Source organism: Mustelus asterias, chromosome 13 (genome assembly GCF_964213995.1).
Source record: "Mustelus asterias chromosome 13, sMusAst1.hap1.1, whole genome shotgun sequence".
NCBI lineage: Eukaryota > Metazoa > Chordata > Chondrichthyes > Carcharhiniformes > Triakidae > Mustelus > Mustelus asterias.
The window spans coordinates 14,881,232-14,899,119 of record NC_135813.1 but is presented as its reverse complement, the minus strand read 5'-3'; the positions used below and the strand labels follow the sequence as shown (position 1 = coordinate 14,899,119).

The 17,888-nt window shown below is 41.5% G+C and overlaps 1 protein-coding gene across 1 annotated transcript in view; it reads right to left on the bottom strand.

The window, feature by feature from the left end:
• Positions 1-17,888, bottom strand: part of c5 (complement component 5) — a 117,899-nt gene that overhangs the window by 11,448 nt on the left and 88,563 nt on the right. Inside the window, exons 32-37 of the mRNA XM_078226387.1 lie at positions 9,824-9,908; positions 9,133-9,184; positions 6,157-6,259; positions 5,994-6,068; positions 4,700-4,805; positions 685-771 (exon numbers count right to left, since the gene is read on the bottom strand). Of these exons, the coding sequence (XP_078082513.1) occupies positions 685-771; positions 4,700-4,805; positions 5,994-6,068; positions 6,157-6,259; positions 9,133-9,184; positions 9,824-9,908 (508 nt within the window). The remainder of the gene's footprint in view (positions 1-684; positions 772-4,699; positions 4,806-5,993; positions 6,069-6,156; positions 6,260-9,132; positions 9,185-9,823; positions 9,909-17,888) is intronic.

Genomic DNA, 17,888 nt, shown 5'->3' with positions numbered 1-17,888 from the left:
TGATTGAGGCTTTTAAGTGGCCAACAGGGCCATTTCCCATCAAGACTTCTATAGGTTGGCAGGAGGATTGCCCATGCATGGGGAAGGCCCATAAATGAATGGATTTGGATCTCAGGCTGGAAGGGAGGGAGGAGGAGGAGGGGCGCCTCCATTAGAAGACCCCTTCTGAAATTGGGCATCCCCCGTCCCCCCCTTTAAGATTTGGTGGCTTCTGGGCCTTCCTTCCATCCTGGCTTCTCCCCCAAGACTTCGATCGCCACTTTTTGTACCCAGGTCTTACCTTTCCTCCCGGTCCTGGGAGTCAAGTGCTCCCCTTGAACTTACCTTCGCCTCTGGTGGCTAGACTTACTTTCAGGCATCCTCATGCACTTCTTCTTCAGTTCATTGTAGCTCTTTTTGCTGCAGGGATTAGAGGGCTGCTAGCCAATCTGAATGGCCGGCAGCTCTCTAAGGTGGGACTTCCACCCGAATGAGGGGCAGAGGTCTCATCTGCAGCCACTAAACACTCATTGAAGTGTGAAATGGTTGTGGGACACTCGGAGTTGCTGGGGATGTGTACCCTGCCAATTCTTAGGATAGCGGGAAGCAAGACCACACCATCCTAAAAATGTAGGCCTATTTTTACATATAATTTCCTGGATAATATTTGTAAATATAGTCAACCAAATAAGAATTTTTTTTTACCTTTCATACATTTACATGCATCTCCACTGCAGACCTTTAAAAGTTTTTCATCTCCAGTTGGATTGTAAAAGATAGTGCATCTTCTGTCTACAGAAATAAAACAAATGGAATTTCACATCTAATATGTATGAGTATAATTCTGAATAATATTATCCTGACTGAATATGGGAATCTATTATGTCATGACTAATGAATTAATTTCATATTAACAACCCTTTTAGGTATTTACTGTTTCCTCAACGAGCTACTTGGTCACCAAATATTATTAAATTTAATAGCAGCAATAAACAATAAAAATAGAGTTAAAAGATGTTGTAGGTAATTGGAATATGCAATTAAGGGTTTCATGACCCAGTTAATTTCACGGTGATAGCTAGATTTATTTTAAATCCCTATTGAAATTGTAAAATGGCATTCTGGGCTACTTCTCTTTCAACAAGTCATTACAAGAGATACGTGCAAAATCTGAAGCACCTCAGATAGTCCAAAAAGTAAATTACATATGTTGATTAATCATGCTTTTCTATGTACCATGAGTTCAAACCAGAAACATTCAAAATCGAATAAGCATAAAAATGCTCGATGCCGGGATGATTCTTGTGATGTTTGTCTGAAATTTCTACTTGCAGAATATTAAAAAAACGTTGGGTGGGATTTCCCAGCCGTGCTTGCCCCAAAACCGGAAAATCCCGCCCAAAGTCAATGGACCTTTGCATCGTTTCTCCGCCGCGCGTGGCAGGCAAAACGGGAAAATTCCCCCCATTATATCTACCCAAATAAGGCAAAGTTCAGTTACTGTAGCTGAAAGCATATTAATAGAGAACATGCAAACAGGACTATTACTACAGTGGACAGATTTTCTTGTTAGGAGAGGGTCCTTCTATGTGACCATGCCAAAAGATTCATATAGCTGGCCATAGACTCCATAGAGTTATAGAGGTTTATAGCATGGAAACTGGCCCCTAGGCTATGCTGCCCTTTTTGTAAAAAACGACTAAGCTCGTCCCAAATGCCCGCGTTTGGCCCATATCCCTCTATACCCATCTTACCCATGTAACAGTCTAAACGCTTTTTAAAGACAAAATTGTACCCGCCTCTACTACTACCACTGGCAGCTTGTTCCAGACACTCACCACCCTCTGTGAAAAAATTGCCCCTCTGGACCCTTTTGTATCTCTCCTCTCTCACCTTAAATCTATGCCCTCTAGTTTTGGACTCCCCTACCTTTGGGAAAAGATATTGGCTATCCAGCTGTCCCTCATTATTTTATAGTCCTCTATAAGATCACCCCTAAGCCTCCTACGCTTCAGAGAAAGAAGTCCCAGTCTATCCAGTCTCTCCTTATAACTCTTCAGGTTCTTACTGTTCTCATGCTGATCCGTTTAAGTTAATTGTGTGACTGTCTCTTCAAGAACCTTCCTGATGATGTCATGATCCTGACACCTAACCAGACTTTTTTTATTTTTTTCCTTCCTTACTGATACAAAGCCCAAGCGCAGAGTGGACGGGGCAAACTCTTAATCCAGCTCCTTGCTTGCTCCAAAAATCAATTCAAGTTCAAATTTAATCCAATTCATGAGCCCTAGAAGAGAGAGATAGTAGATCCAAGCTGACAAGAACAGCCATTGACGCATAACCAGACTTCATTACAGGATGTTCCCAGAGATGTCTAAAGACCTGATATGATGCTTCAGTAAGGCAGTAGTGCCTCCTGTGATGACTGTCTTGGAAGTATGAATATCTGTTTCAGCTAACGTAAAGGTGTCATGAACAGGGCTGCAGAAAGTTGCCGCCTTGTCACTTCTATTTGTAGGTTAAATATTAGCAGCATCATGGATTTCTTTAAAGCACTGTGATAATTCTTTGGAAAGTAAGCATAATGCAGTTGCAAACACAACTTAATTTAACGCGAGGAAACACAGGTCATTTGGGTGTATTCTACAATCTCATGGACCTATACAAATCCTGCCACTTTGCAAAATCCTGTAAAACCTGCAATTCCTTGTCATGCTGCTGACAAGGGGTGAAACTGTTTGATCATACAGTTAAAACATCAGTACTTTGTTTACTGCATTTAATGACAGCCAATTGGCTTACATTACTGAAGTCCCCTGTAGCAGCCTGAAATAATCTTGAAATATAAAAGTTTTTGGTAATTGTCACCTTAACAGCTACTGGTGGTGTCATTCCTGTGAAAAAGCATGCCTGCAGGTTAATTTGGAACATATGGTAGTTTCCCTCATAAATCAGAGCCTCCACAAACAACTGAAGCATGTATGCCTCTGCCTGATCCACCTGGCAGCCCTCAGCTGACTCCCAACTTTCTCCAAGAAGTTCATGTACAAGAGAATTCCATGGGAAAACCCACTGTTTTGCAGTCAAATCTGAAAAAAATGACAAGGGCTGCCCAACTGCCTCAAAGGCTATCAGGTAAGTGGCAAATAAAACATAAATGTAGTTTCCAAATATTCATGCTTCTAAATAATGTGTGTTCAAGATGGCACTGGAGTGAGAAGACTTTTTGTGAGCTGTCCCCAGCATACCCTTAAATTCAATCTTTTACTCTTGTTCTATACTCTTAAAACTGAACTCTAGCTCTTAAACTCTAATATTGCTCACTATATTCTGCACCCTCTCCTTTCCCCCTATGTACTCTATGAATGGTATGCTTTGTGTGTATAGCGCACGAGAAACAATTCTTTTCACTGTACACCAATTCATGTGACAATGATAAATCAAATAATACTACTAATTTGAAAGCACACTTTAAATCTAACTCTGTAACCAAAGAACCCTTTGTAAGAGTAGATATATGAAACATTAGGTTAGCAAGACTAACTGGAAATTGCAAACCAACGGATATTTTTAGCACTGTTGAAAATCACTACTGGAATCTTGGGTATGGTACATTGTAGGAAGAAGATCTGTAAGTATGGATATCTGCACCTTTTTCTTTTCAATTACTCCTATTTAATGCCCACTTATTGGATACCACTAATTTTAAAATGGTCAGCTGATCTCTATTTGGTTAGACGTGGGACACGTCCGGCAGAGTGCCTCTCATCATCCAGTACTTCCCTGGAGCGGAGAAACTACGCCATCTTCTTTGGAGGCTTCAACGTGTTATTGATGAAGAAGAACATCTCGCCAAGACTATCCCCAGACCCCCATTACTTGCCTTCAAACAACCGCGCAACCTCAAACAGACCTTTGTTCACAGCAAACTACCCAGCCTTCAGGAGAACAGCGACCACAACACCACACAACCCTGCCATGGCAATCTCTGCAAGACATGCTGGATCATCGACACGGATACCACCATCACACGTGAGAACACCACCAACCAGGTACACGGTACATACTCATGCAACTCGGCCAACGTTGTCTACCTCATACACTGCAGCAAAGGATGTCCCGAGGCATGGTACATCGGCGAGACCATGCAGATGTTACAACAATTGGTATATTAGACACCGCGTGACAATCACCAGGCAGGAGTGTTCCCTTCCAGTAGGGGAGCACTTCAGCAGTCAAGGGTATTCAGCCTCCGATCTTCGGTAAGCATTCTCCAAGGCGGCCTTCAAGATACATGACTATGCATAATCGCCGAGCAGAGACTGATAGCCAAGTTCTGCACGCATGAGGACAGCTTCAACTGAGATCTTGGGTTCATGTCACACCACATGTAACCCCCACCATTTGGCCTGGGCTTGCAAAATCCTACTAACTGTCCTGGCTTGAGACAATTCACACCTCTTTAACCTGTGATTATCCCTCTCTCCACTCGCTTTGTTTGTACCTGTAAAGACTTGATTACCTGTAAAGACTCGCATTCAAACCATTATCTTGCAATTGAGTCTTTGTCTATATATTCCGTGTTTGTGAACCAACCTCTTCACTCACCTGATGAAGGAACAGCGCTCCGAAAACTCGTGATACCAAATAAACCTGTTAGACTTTATTGTGAGACTTCTTACTCTATTTGGTTAGGCATAACACAATAACTGAGGTTTACCTGGTGAATGATAGCTATAGACTGTGAAAGGAACTGCGGTTATCATTCCAACTTTCATCATTTCATAAACATGGAAGCCAACACAGAAATAATTGTCTGATGGAATCTGAAATAAAAAGCAATGTGTATGTTTAAGACCTGCAACATTTTGAGGAATTAAATGGGTGGGGGGGTGACATTGATCTTGGATGATAGCACAAAACATCCAATAGAGAATCAGCTGCCTGCTTTACACTCCAATTGATTTTATTTATCATTGATGGAAATAGAAAAGTAAGAGTTTACAGGACAGAAATTAATTTTTATAACTTTATTTGACAAAGGTGGACTGAACTTGTATAAAATTAAATTTTTTTCTTTTTAAGGTTCAGGTAGTTTGTCCAACCAAAGTATGGGAAATCCTCATTGCATTGGACCTTTATCTCACATATACAGAAAATGCTAGAAATGGGTAACATTTTGGCTGGGATTCCTAAATGGTCACATCTGAGGGCTTGTTCATTTAGGAGTGAGATAAACAGAATTATATTCAGAGTGGTCTAGAGGGCTATGAATGCTCAGTGAATGAGAGTCTCCAAAACTGAAATTTATAGATTTTTGGCCATTAACGGAAAATGGGGATATGACGGAAAAATAGAGTTAATGTAGAAGTTCAGCCATGATCTATTGAGTGGTGATGTAGGCTTAAGAGGCAATTTGGCCCATTCCTAATTCTACTCCTTACGTTCTTATCTGGATTGTTAATCTAGCATTATTTTTCAGTTGACAATTTACTGCATGTATACTTTCAGTAATTTCAGGTCTCAGCATTCACATTTTTCTTTGCTTTCTTGACATATTTTACCTGAATATGTAGCACTTGTAGCAATCACTGGAATGAGAACATGTTGCTTATTGTGGCAGTCCCTAACCAGCCTCCCTTCCATTGACTCTGTTTACACTTCCCGCTGCCTTGGAAAAGCAGCCAGCATAATCAAGGCCCCACGCACCCCGGACACACTCTCTACCACCTTCTTCCATCGGGGAAAAAAATACAAAAGTCTGAGATCACGGACCAACCAATTCAAGAACAGCTTCTTCCCTGCTGCCATCTTTTGAATGGACCTACCTTATATTAAGTTGATCTTTCTCTACACTCTCTCTTTTCCTTCTCTATGTACAGTATGCTTTGTATAGTGTGCAAGAAACAATACTTTTCACTATGTATTAATACATGGGACAATAATAAATCAAATCAAAATCAGTACAAAATTTAAACAAAAGAAAACAATAATGGGATTCTCAAATTTCTTACAGTATCCATTTGAAGAATGACACTTTTATCTGATATTCTGTAGTCATTAATCAAGCCATCAACTCCATATAATATCTGAAACAAGTTGGAAACAGAGTTTAATATTAGAACCATTAAATTTTGAAGTTTTAATTATGAAACTGTATATTTATAAGTGCTTAACTGTTTTTAAATCTTCCTCTTCTGCTATTAAGCCTGTGCTCAATGTTATCTCCATTACAGAATGTTCTGATTCCAATACAGATTCTTCAGATCTAGGGTTATATCTAAAAAAGAATTAAACATCATTTAATAAACCAACCCTGGCAGTTCATTAATAGTTCCTGCTGCCTGTCTACAAAATGTACTTTTGATATGTTAGTAATATTGGACTAAATTTTCAAGTATTTTACAATGGAAATGTGACTGATGAAAGATTGTTATACAAATCTCCAGCTGTTTCTTATTTTCATAAGTCTTTGCTGAAGTTCAGTGTCCCACGGGAAGATTTGGAAATGCTGCAAGTTGACAAATTCATTCCCACCAGCATCAGATGAGATAAAGGGCTGAATTTGTGCCCCAATATGAGGGCGAGAACTGAAATAGATGAGTACGTAATTTTCCACTGCTGAGGAATGGGCTTTTTTCCACCACCATCCACATCCTCAGAGCATTTTCTCAGGATCGGCGGCAGAAGAGCTAGTGGCCTGCAAGCAGCAAGTAGCCAATTAACACTAAAGCAAGATACAGTAGATGATGGGAATTTGAACTAAAAACACAAAATGCTGAAAATACTCAGCGAGTCAGTCAGCATCTGTGGAAAGAAACAGAATTAACGGGCAGAATCGGGAAATTTGATGTTGCACTGGTCAGCTCATTACCTTCATACATTCATGCAAAGCACAGCGAATACTGTGGCTGGGCAGGCAGGAAGTAACTATCCTTATGGGGTTTAAGGTCTGGGTACCATATTTAATTGGTACTTACACAGCCATTCTCTCACTACAGGACAGGAACTTCAGTCTGGCTGTCTCTTAAAGTCCAGAGTAGGAAGCAATGTGTGGCCCCACAGGTGAGCGAGACCTGGAGACTCTCTTCCAGGCTGTCCAGGAAAGACAGGAGGTGCGGTTTCCCCTAGATGGCAGCAGGATGCGCTCTGTTCCTCTGGAACCCAGCAGAGAAAGCCCAGCAGTTTTGGAAGTGGATGAATGATTACTACGCTCCACCATGGTAAGCGTACCATCTATTCCCGCTGCAAACTAACACTCATTAGGGCACCAAGTAGTTTGAGTGTGCAAGTGCACAGGATGTCAGACGGGAGTTTTGGTTGCAGCACTCACCAGCAAGTGAGATATCTGACACACCTAATGTGTGTCAGCCACTTCAAACTCTCAATCTTCTAACAAAATAAATCCCTGGCACTCTCTCTAAAATCAACACATAGCAATTTATTTATCTAACTAACAGTGAACAAATTACCTAAACTATTAACAAACTGAGTAAATCCCTTCTAACTATTCCTGACTAAAACAAGATTCTCTCTCTCTCTCTCTGAGAGAGATGAGAATGCTGGATTATATCAAAGACTGTGAGGCTGTTAACAGGCCTTTGCAGGGTTTATGCAGGAAAGATGTCCACCTTGGCTAGGATGTCCTGAGATTTATAGGAGTCTCTGTGGTTGGAATGCCCAGAGTAGTTGCAACTCAGTAACCCATACAGCGGGTATGGCAGTCTCAGTTGAGTGATCTCCAAAGTAACCTTGAAATTTCTTGGCATGATAAAGATATCAAGAGACCTGGGTATAATTGAGCGGGTGGCAATCAGGAGAACACAATCTTCCTTGGTCAATCTGCATGGAGGAGCAAGCTGAAGAGGCCAAATGGTGTTCTCATGCTGCTTCTCCCTGTACGCTCATTTTTAAAAAATTAATTTTTTACAGGACATGGGCATCGTTAGCTAGGGCAGCATTTATTGCCCATCCTTAGTTGCCCTTCAGAAGGTGGTGGTGAGCTGCCTTCTTGAACCACCACAATCCCTGAGGTATAGGTACACCCACAGTGCTGTTAAAGAGGGAATTCCAGGATTTTGACCCAGTGACAGGATAGTGAGTGACTTGGAGGGGAATCTCTAGGTGGTGGTGTTCCCAGGTATCTACTGCTCTTGTCCTTCTAGATGGTAGTGGTCATGGGCTTGGAAGATGTTGCCCAAAGAACCCTGATGAGTTCCTGCAGTGCATCTTGTCGGTGATACTGCCACTGATCGTCGGTGGTGGAGGGGGTAGTAATCAAATGGGCTGGTTTGACCTGGATGGTGTTGAGCTTCTTGAGTGTTGTTGGAGGTGCACTCATCCAGGCAAGTGGAGAGTATTCCATTAAACTCCTGACTTCTCATCTCATTCTAAAATGGCCTACCCTGTATCCTCAGATTGTGACCCCTTGTTGTAGACCTCCCAGCCAGAGGAAACATCATCCCTCCACTCAGTTAGTCCAGCCCTGTAAGAAGTTTATAAATTCAGTGAGACTCTCTCTCATTCTTCTAAAATCCAGTGACTTTAGTCCAGGGCTTAGTCCACCCAATCTCTCCTCATATGGCAATCCTGCCATCTCAGGAATCAGTCTGGTGAATCTTCGCTGCACTCCCTTTACAGCAATTACATCCTTTCTTAGGTAAGGAGACCAACACGGCAGAGTGTACGCCAGAGGCACAATTCGAAGTATCATAATGGCAAGAATAATGGAGTGCTCCATGCCGGTCTCTCTGGCGCGTGTCACACCACAACCCTCCCACACTCAGTCACATTTTTGGAGAGTTGGGAGTTCCAAGCCAGTACTGGGGGGTGCCTAATCACACCGGAGAGTCCGGCTTCAGAACGCGCGGGTGCCATTGCGCAAGGGCACACCGATCTCACTGTGCACTGGGAGATCCCCTTCCTCTCCCCACAGATCTCGCGCCCCCCCCATCACCACATTAGTGACGGCATGTTCCCCCACCCCTTCCCTGATACAGGTCGTGGCATCGGAGCTTTCCTGATGGGTCCCCCACCTGACCCCCGACAGTGTCTTTCTAGCATTTTCTTTTTACAATGTAATTTTACAATCACTCAGTTATTAGTGCTTCTTATTCAAACCTTTGTCCCATGTATCCCCACCACAAGACTTACCTTGCACAAGCTTCTAGGCGATAAACTGTTTCAACTCCTGGAGGACGTGTATCTGCATTTAAGGAGTATTAGTAAAAGTTAAGTTGACCAAATCAAAATTACTTGTTTAGCTTATAAGCAATATGTATTTTAACAAAAATATTGGTGATATGCAATAATAGCAGCAGAAAACAAATTTTTGCAGACAATAAGACTGAACATTGAACAGCTACAGTGGAATTCACATGCTTGAAATAACAATACTGTACAAGGGAGCATTTAACCCTGCTTGTCCATTAAGAAAAGATCACCTGCTTCGCTTGATCACCCTTCACCTTGTCAATTGCTGATCTCTCTTATTCATACTATTCCCTCCTGTTTTCTTATACTCTTCCAAGAACAACATGTGGGGCATGACCATTGCTCAGTGGCCTTAAATTATCAATGAGTTGTCTGGAAAGTCTCAGCAGTCATCTACTTTCCAATCTGACGTATAAGAGCTCCAAGAACCATTTTCAGTGAACCATGGGCCTAATCATTCTGGAGTTGGGATCATGCCAGCCCTTTTGTCTACATTAAGTAATTCACTACTAATAATTGCTATTTCAATGAAATACCACACACATACATGAACAATATTAAACAAAACAGCATTAACCCTTAAACATTTAAAAATTCACAAATGTCACCAGGCCATAAAATAACTACTGACCTGATATAGTTTTTGTGGCATTTATTGTTAGAGCGAAATCACAAGTTCCACTGGATGTGCCGATGACATAATACACACTCCTCATCTACGTGTAAAACAGGATACAATCAAACAAAGCAGTTTTAAAACATGTAGCTTCCTAACTACTGTTTGAAGATGCAATTGAAGCATTTAATTATTTGGAAAATCCAGCAATGCTGCATGTTAACTACTGTATCTTGGTTGAATATTGCACATAGCTACAGTTTAAAGAGGTTTTCTAATATTATCTCCATTAAGAATGTTATTTCACTGATCCGCCTGTACGTGGAGGAAATAGTGTTAGATATCAGTTTTGCAGTCAATTAGATATCACGGAAGTGACTGTTTTAAGTTTTGTTTGCCCACTCTTAGTGAATCCCAATCAGGGTAATGGTACACGTGTTAAGTTGGTTTAGTTTTCACACTCCTGACTATTAGAACAAAATTATCAAGAAGCTGCTGCTAGGAAGTGTGCATATAGGAATATTGGGCAAAGAAAGGTCAGTCTTGGCTGTAGTTTCATTCATAACTCAATTACTGGTAGACTATGACTGATGATTCACACATCAAATAACCGTTTCATTTTCAACGTGTACATAAATGACTGGTCATGAAGGGAATGTTACTAAAGTGCTGCAGATACCTGTTTACTTCACCCAAGTAACTGCCTCCAAGGGAGGAAGGTTAAAGGGAGAAACTTTGCAACAGAAAGAAAACAATTGTAATAGATTTGTGGACCATGGATCTTAAAATCCAGATCTCATCAGATTTGATGCCAATCACTGCATTGGAGTCGAATATTGGGAACTGAAATCTAATCCAGATCAGAAAAAAGTAGTCTTCAGGCTGGAATAGAGCGAGACAGGAATGGAATGGCATAGCTTCTCTTTTCTCAACTGTACTGCTCCAGATCTAGTGTGGCCATGAGGAGGGAATATAGAGATGGTCAATCGAGAAATATGAAAAAAAGATTAGGCTGCTAAAAGAGCAATTGGAAAGAACAACATGGAATTGAATATATGAAATCAAGAGACTTAAAAGTGAGGCCAAGATGGGTGAATGGGAGAGAATTTTTCAGATAGCATGAGAAGACACCATTTTTATTCAATTTTAACACAAAAGTAAACAGAAGCTTGTGTTTCATTTTTACATTGCAATTCAGTACGTTTCAATTCGCTCAACAATAAATTCAAATGTAAACCCATTGATCATAAAACAAAGAATGATACAGTACAAGAAGAGACCATTCGGCCCATTATACATGCCTTTGGCAGAAGGGAAAGAGCAAAAAGTGTCAGAGTTATCCAATTAATCCCACTTCCTGCTCTTTCCCCAGAGCCCTGTAAATATTTTCTCTTCATGGATTTTTTTCAGTTCTCTTTAAAATGTTACTATTTAATTTGCTTCCAGCACCCTTTCCAACAGATAATAACAACTTGGTGGAGAAAATATATTTCCTCATGTTGGGGGCGATTCTCCCAGCCCACTCCACTGCTCGAAGTAGCGCAGTGGGCCGGGAGACATCAGTGGAAGCCGTTTCACGGGCTTCCCGCTGGGCGCCACGGCCTTCACGAGTCTCCCAGCCTAAGATTTCCAGAGTAATTAGCTCCACGGCGGAAATCGGTGCAGAGATGATTACAATATGAAAATTGCTATTTCCGTTTCATTAGCAGGCCCAGGACTGAAGTCTCCAGGACCACTAGTGTCTTGCTCCCTGCTGGGAGTGGTTCACTCTATGAGGGTTTACTCCTACTCCCCACTAACAGGGAACAGGCGACTCAACCCCGCTGGAGGGAAGAGAGGCCATTGAGGCCCCCCCAGGCGGTTGAGGGTAAGGGGGGGTGTCTTTCTTAGACAGTGCCAATCTGGCACTGCCAGCTGGCACCCTGGCACTGCCCAAGAGGCAAACTGGCACTGCCCACCGGCATCAGGCAGTGCGAAGGGGGTGGGGCCAGAGGGGGCAGGGCTCCACTGCCACTCTGCATTGGGATCGCAGGCAGAGGGAGGGATGAGGTGATCGGGTCTGGCCATTCGGGTGGGGGGGGGGGAAATCGGGACATCGGGGCTGGCCGCGGGTGGGGGGAACATTAGGGCTTGCCCGGGGAGGTCCAGCAGGCCAGCAATCGGGGGGAGGGACACTCTGGAACGTCCAGCAATTGGGGTTTGCAGGTCTGGCCAGCGATCGAGGGTTGGGAAGGCCAATGATCTGGAGGCCAGCAATGCGGGGCCACTGTGCATGCGCCGATCTCCACTCTGACAGATCAGCACATGTGCAGTAGCCCGCTCAGCGCTATGCTGCCAGTCTCTCGGGCAGGAATAGGCCCTGCCCCCTGACTTCCAGAGGGAATCCCGCTAGGGCACTGTGTGATGCACAATGTGTTGGAGATTCATTCTGGAAATCACGCTAAAAAACAGTGGGATTTGCTCCCATTTTCCTGTAAATTGAGGACTTAGAAACTTTTAGGAGAATCCTGGCCGTTGCCTCCAGTTCTTTTACCAAATATCTTAAATCTTTATCTTCTTGTCACCAGTCGTACTGCCAGTGGAAATCATTTCTCTTTAACATGAATGTTTTTCATAGAATAAATAAACATCTCTTAATTTTCACTGCTCTAAAGAGAACACCAGTTTTTTCAGTTCTTTCCATAGAACTGAGGTCCCTCATCCCTGGTTTCATTCTAGTAAATCTCTTCTGAACCCTCTCCAAAGCTTTGGCATTCTTTCTAAATTGTGTATAGCTGAGGCCTAATTAGTGTTATATAAAGTTTTGGCATAACTTCCTTGGTTTTGTACTCATTCTTTTATTAATAAAGTCAACATTCCAATATGCTTTTTTGAACAGCCTTCTCAAATTGCCACCTTCAAAGATTTGTGTATATGTACTCCTATGTCGTTCGTATCCTACATCACTCCTCTTTAAATCATTTAACTCATATCGCTTCTCTTCATTTTTCCTACCAAAATGTATACATTTAGATGTCACCTTAAGTATATTTCCAGTGTAAGTCCATGGAGGATTAAATCTAAACATATTATCATTGTAATGTAAGTACATTGAGAAGCAAACATGTATAAGCTAATTTGTATACCAAGTAGTAAGTAGGTTTGAAGCTTACACTCACTTGTACATTGGGAAGCAAGCCTGGTACATGCAGGAATAAATTTAAATTTACAGTTTAGAGCAAACATTAAAGATCCTAGCTTGAAACACTGACAAAGTCTTCGTGTAGCTGGCATCAAAGTTAAGCCTGAACCTGACAAGGAAAATGACAAAAATGGGTTCTAAAAACTGAGCACTTAGGAATAGATGAACAAGTGATCATCTTTTATTGTTACCCAGAAACCGAAAGCTAAACTAATGTGCTTGAACTGTAATCCAAAGCTGCGATAAACCAAAGGACTTGATTGTACAACTACTGCAGTGATGAAACATTTGACAAAATGTTAAACATTACTACAAAAGCCTTTCATATCTCTTATCTTTCTGCTCTGAAATCATACAAATAAAACAATGGAACCTCAAAATTACTATGTGAGCATTCCTAAATATTTCGAGATCTGAAATGACCCACCACTGGAACAGGCTTCATTATAAGATTTGGATCTTGGAAAGTGAAGCAAACACTTTCAAAATAATAAGGTTGTGAAGGAATTAGCTAGTTCAAGATTTATTGAGAGTGTGATTGGGAAAACATTAGTAACACAAAGAATGCGATAATCAATTAGCAGAACTCCTATTGATCAATATTAATGTACAATCAAAATAAATAATAATGCAGATGACACTCGGTAGAGCACATTCCACTGCCACGCTGTGTTATCTTAACATCATTACAATTACACAGTTTTTCAATGGGCTTTTTCTCTGCCTGATTAATGCTCTGGAACTACAAAGCTGAAAAATTAAATCTTTTTATTAAGAGCTCCCATCTCACTGAGGAGGCTTCAGGCCAATCCACATCCAACAACCTGCTCTAAAAACGCTGCTCATATTTTGACAGCTGTGACAAATTCCAGCACAAAAGCTGATACAATCCACAACATTCTAAAGCAAGCAACAACATTCAAAATCAAACAATCCACGATAATATAAAAAAGTCAATTCTCACTATCTCCCAATCTTAACACATCCTTTAAAAAGTTCCAGGATTCAAATCCAGATCTGCATCTTCACAATAACCTAATCAGCTTTTGCTTGGGTTATACCTTATCTGTGTACCAAGTTTAGTTGAAATCCTCCCTTTTGTTTTTGAGTTATAGGCCCAGTTTTTCATGACTGAGGCAGGTAGCCTCTCCAAAGCCTCTATGGTAGAGTGCACCCTACCCTCCCCCTGTCACTACCACCCCCCTCCCCCCGCTACCCCCACACTCCCCTCCCCACCAGATTTATCCCAGGGAGGTGGCATCCACCGAAACAGATCAGTGGTGGCCACAGGGCTGACCAAGCTGTGAGGCGAGCTGATTAAATGCTTTCCTCAGTTCTTTAGCACTTTCCCCAGTTGTTAGATCCTCAAGTGCATACACATAATCTTTCTCTTAACCGTCACCATGGCACCAGCATGCCTCCATGTTAACTTAATGCCTACCCATGTCCCCACCCATCCCCATGGACCCTTATAACCCTGTGCCAGCTTAATGCTAACTCATGCCCCTACCCATTCCCATGGTTCCTTACAGGCCCATGCCAAACTCACCCATTACCCTTGGCTCTTATACCTTCCATGCCAACTCACCCAGCACCCATTATGGGCAGACATCGGGAGCAATGTTGTGATAAAATAAAGCTTTAAATATCTATTACAACCTTCACTATATTTTTTAAAACATTCCCATTCATAAAAGCCCATTACAAATGTTTAAATCTCTTCAAGTGCTTAATCCTTTATACAACAAACTTTTACCCATAACCCCACATCATAGACAATTAATCCTTTAATACCCTCGTTGAGCTGCTAATTGAACTGTAAATGTAGAACCCACCCTGCTGAGATCATTGTAGCTTGTGGAAAGCAACCAAGCATTCATATAGAGCCTTTAGGCAAATGTCAACCAACAGCTATTGTAATAACTACTACAACAGAGATTTTTCAACTTTCATTGATACAAGCAGCTTGTCTTTTTTAATTTTTTACTGGGTTGAGTATTTAAATAATTTCACATCATGGCAGTTATACAGGCTTTATCCACTCTTCAAGCGTCTTTATGCATGCTCCTTATATTGTGGCTCCCATACTTTAGGTTATGGTCCTTGTTGACCGTTAAAATAGGGTTGGTTTGAATAGGGTTGGTTTAAATAGCCTTGCTGAGTTCAGGTTTATCTCATTATGAGTCTTGCCCTACCCCCTTTCCCCTGCTGATAAAATGGGATCTGTCAGAAATGTGGGTGTGCCTTTTAAACTTGGTCCTGTCCGTCATTTTTAAAGGTCCGCAGAGTCTCCACGACTCTGCAGAAATCTGGGCCATATTGTATAGAAAAGCAAACAGACTATCAGACTAACAGCAGGGGCAAAACCATACCTACATCCACCTTCAGCTGGGGATGTAAAGACCACTTGCAAATTCACTCACTATCTTGGAAAGTAGACTTATAGTCAAGCCAATTGAATAGCTCTGCTGTATAGTAATCCATCAAATATGTCAGGTTTACCATCATAAAACATAGCTTTGTAATTTGCAATTTTTTGAAGTAGATGAACTAGTATCTCTTCATAGCTGAGGCCATGCAGCCACAAGTGTAGATAACATTGATATGCTGACAAACAGTGATGACAAGAAAGTCAATTTAACCAACGTATGATACAAATCAAAAAAATAAGAGGGAGACGGGAGATCCTGGAGGCAGCCAGCAGCACCTAAAAGAGCTATTCAATCCATGGCTCCACAGCAGACTGATCAAGTTCTAAGAAAAACGAAATATGATGTCACAGCAAAAACAAGTTGGTCGGTGAGTACTTTCTCATTTATTTTTCGAAACCTGGGCAATTTTAACAATTGCAATGTTTTATCAGTAGTAATAAGCTTAATATAGCAGCAAAGCTTATTAGATTGGTGAGTATTTCCTATTTACCTTAATTGAGGAATTTCAATCGGGTGCTTGAAATATTAAGATTATATGTACAATCAGGGTTAGAGACATTAACTAAAGTTCAATTAGTAAAATAATTAATTAATTAGATGCTATAAAGATGGCAGGGCAGGTAATGTATGGCAGTTGCAGAATGTGGGAGCTTATGGACACCTGTGGTGATCCAAGGGAATCAAACCTGCATTAAGTGTCGACAGTTGGACAAACTTTGGCTCAGAGTCAGTGAGCTCAAGGCCAAACTGCAGACACTTCGACACATCAGGGAGGGGAAAGGTTACCTGGACACTTTGTCCCAGGAGGTGGCCACACTCTTTTACGATAATGTTATCTGATTTGGTCCATAGTCAGGGACAAGAGGGTTTGACTGTGGGTGAGGCAGGATGGATGTAGAGAAGGTAGAAGTGGAGAAACTTCAGCTCTTGCAATTGTCCAACTGGTTTGAGCTCTTGCAGCTTGTATGATCGAAATTAGGGACTGCAGGGTGGATGAGTGAATTGACCATTGTGGTACAGGAAGCTAGTCAAGTGAGGGGAGTTAATAGAAACGTAGTGATAGTAAGGAAGATAGATACAGTTTTCTGTAGCCAAGAACTAGGATGTTATATCTAACAAAGAAATCTATGAAAGTAGGGGGAAAATTAGCTGTGGTAGATTGGGAAATTAAAAATATGACAATAGACACACAATGTCTAGCTTTTAAAAATTTAATACATGGTTTACAACAAATTTACATTCTTTTGAAGTACAAAAATCTAGCAAGAAAAGTGATCCAACCATGGCGAAGGAGAAGTTAAAGATTGTATTAGATCAAAGGACAAGTCTTATAAAGTTGCCAACAAAGTAGTAAGCCTGAAGATTGGGAGCAGTTGGAATTAAACAAAGAAGGACCAAGAAACTGATAAAGAAAAAGAAAATAGAATATGAGAACAAATTAATGAAAACAGGCTGTAAAAACTTCTATTTTGGTGTGTCAAAAGGAAAGTATTAGCAAAGACAAAAGTGGGCCCACTACAGGCAGAGGCAAGATAATATATAGTGAAGAATAAGGAAATGGCAGAAAAAGTAAACAAATATTTTGGGTGGGATTTTCCCAAGACTGGAAAATCCCCCCTGAGGTCAACGGACCTTTGCATAGTGCTGTCCCACCCACTACGATTCCCATGGTGGGCAGGATGGGAAAATTCCTGTGTGTCTCTTTTCAGAAAAGTAGATTAAAAAATCACCCAGAAATATTAGCGAGCTAAAGGACTAGCAAGAAGGAGGAACCGAAATAAATCAGTATTCGTAAAAAAGTAGTACTGGAGAAATTAGTGGGATTGAAAGTTGGTAAATCCCTTGGATCTGACGATCTGCATCCCAGAGCATTGTAACAGATGGCTGTAGAGATAGTGGATGCATTGGTTCTTCTGCAGATTAGAAAATAGCAAATGTAACCCAATTCTTTCAAAAAGGAAGGAGCGAAAATAGGGAATCACAGAACTATTACCCTGACATCAGCAGCAGGGAAAGTCTTCAAATCTATTTTGAAGTGTCAAGAGCTTGAATGGAGTAAAGATTTAAGAATGGGAAACAAAGATTAAAGAAGCTTGGATAAGATAAAGTTTGAAGAATGGGATGAAAAAGAAATTGATAAGAGTGCAGCTGTCTGAAGGGGTAAATAGATATTGGGCCTGAAATCGCGGTAAAGTTGGGCGTTGGGCCTATACCGCGATCTGCACCCGATTCTGAGCAGATCGCGGCTTTACCGATTCGGGCACAGGTCTGGCCCGCGCCGAATCGGGCAGCGCAACGATTTAAATGCATTTGCATGCATTTAAATCGACTTAATAAACCGCGCGCCCAACTCTACCGCCAAATCCCAGTTTACCATCTTCTGGCCCGATCCGCGTCCGCGCTGCAAAATAAAAGTCTGAAGTCGCCGCTGCAGCCTCCAAAGAGCGGGGTCAGAGACTGCAACGGC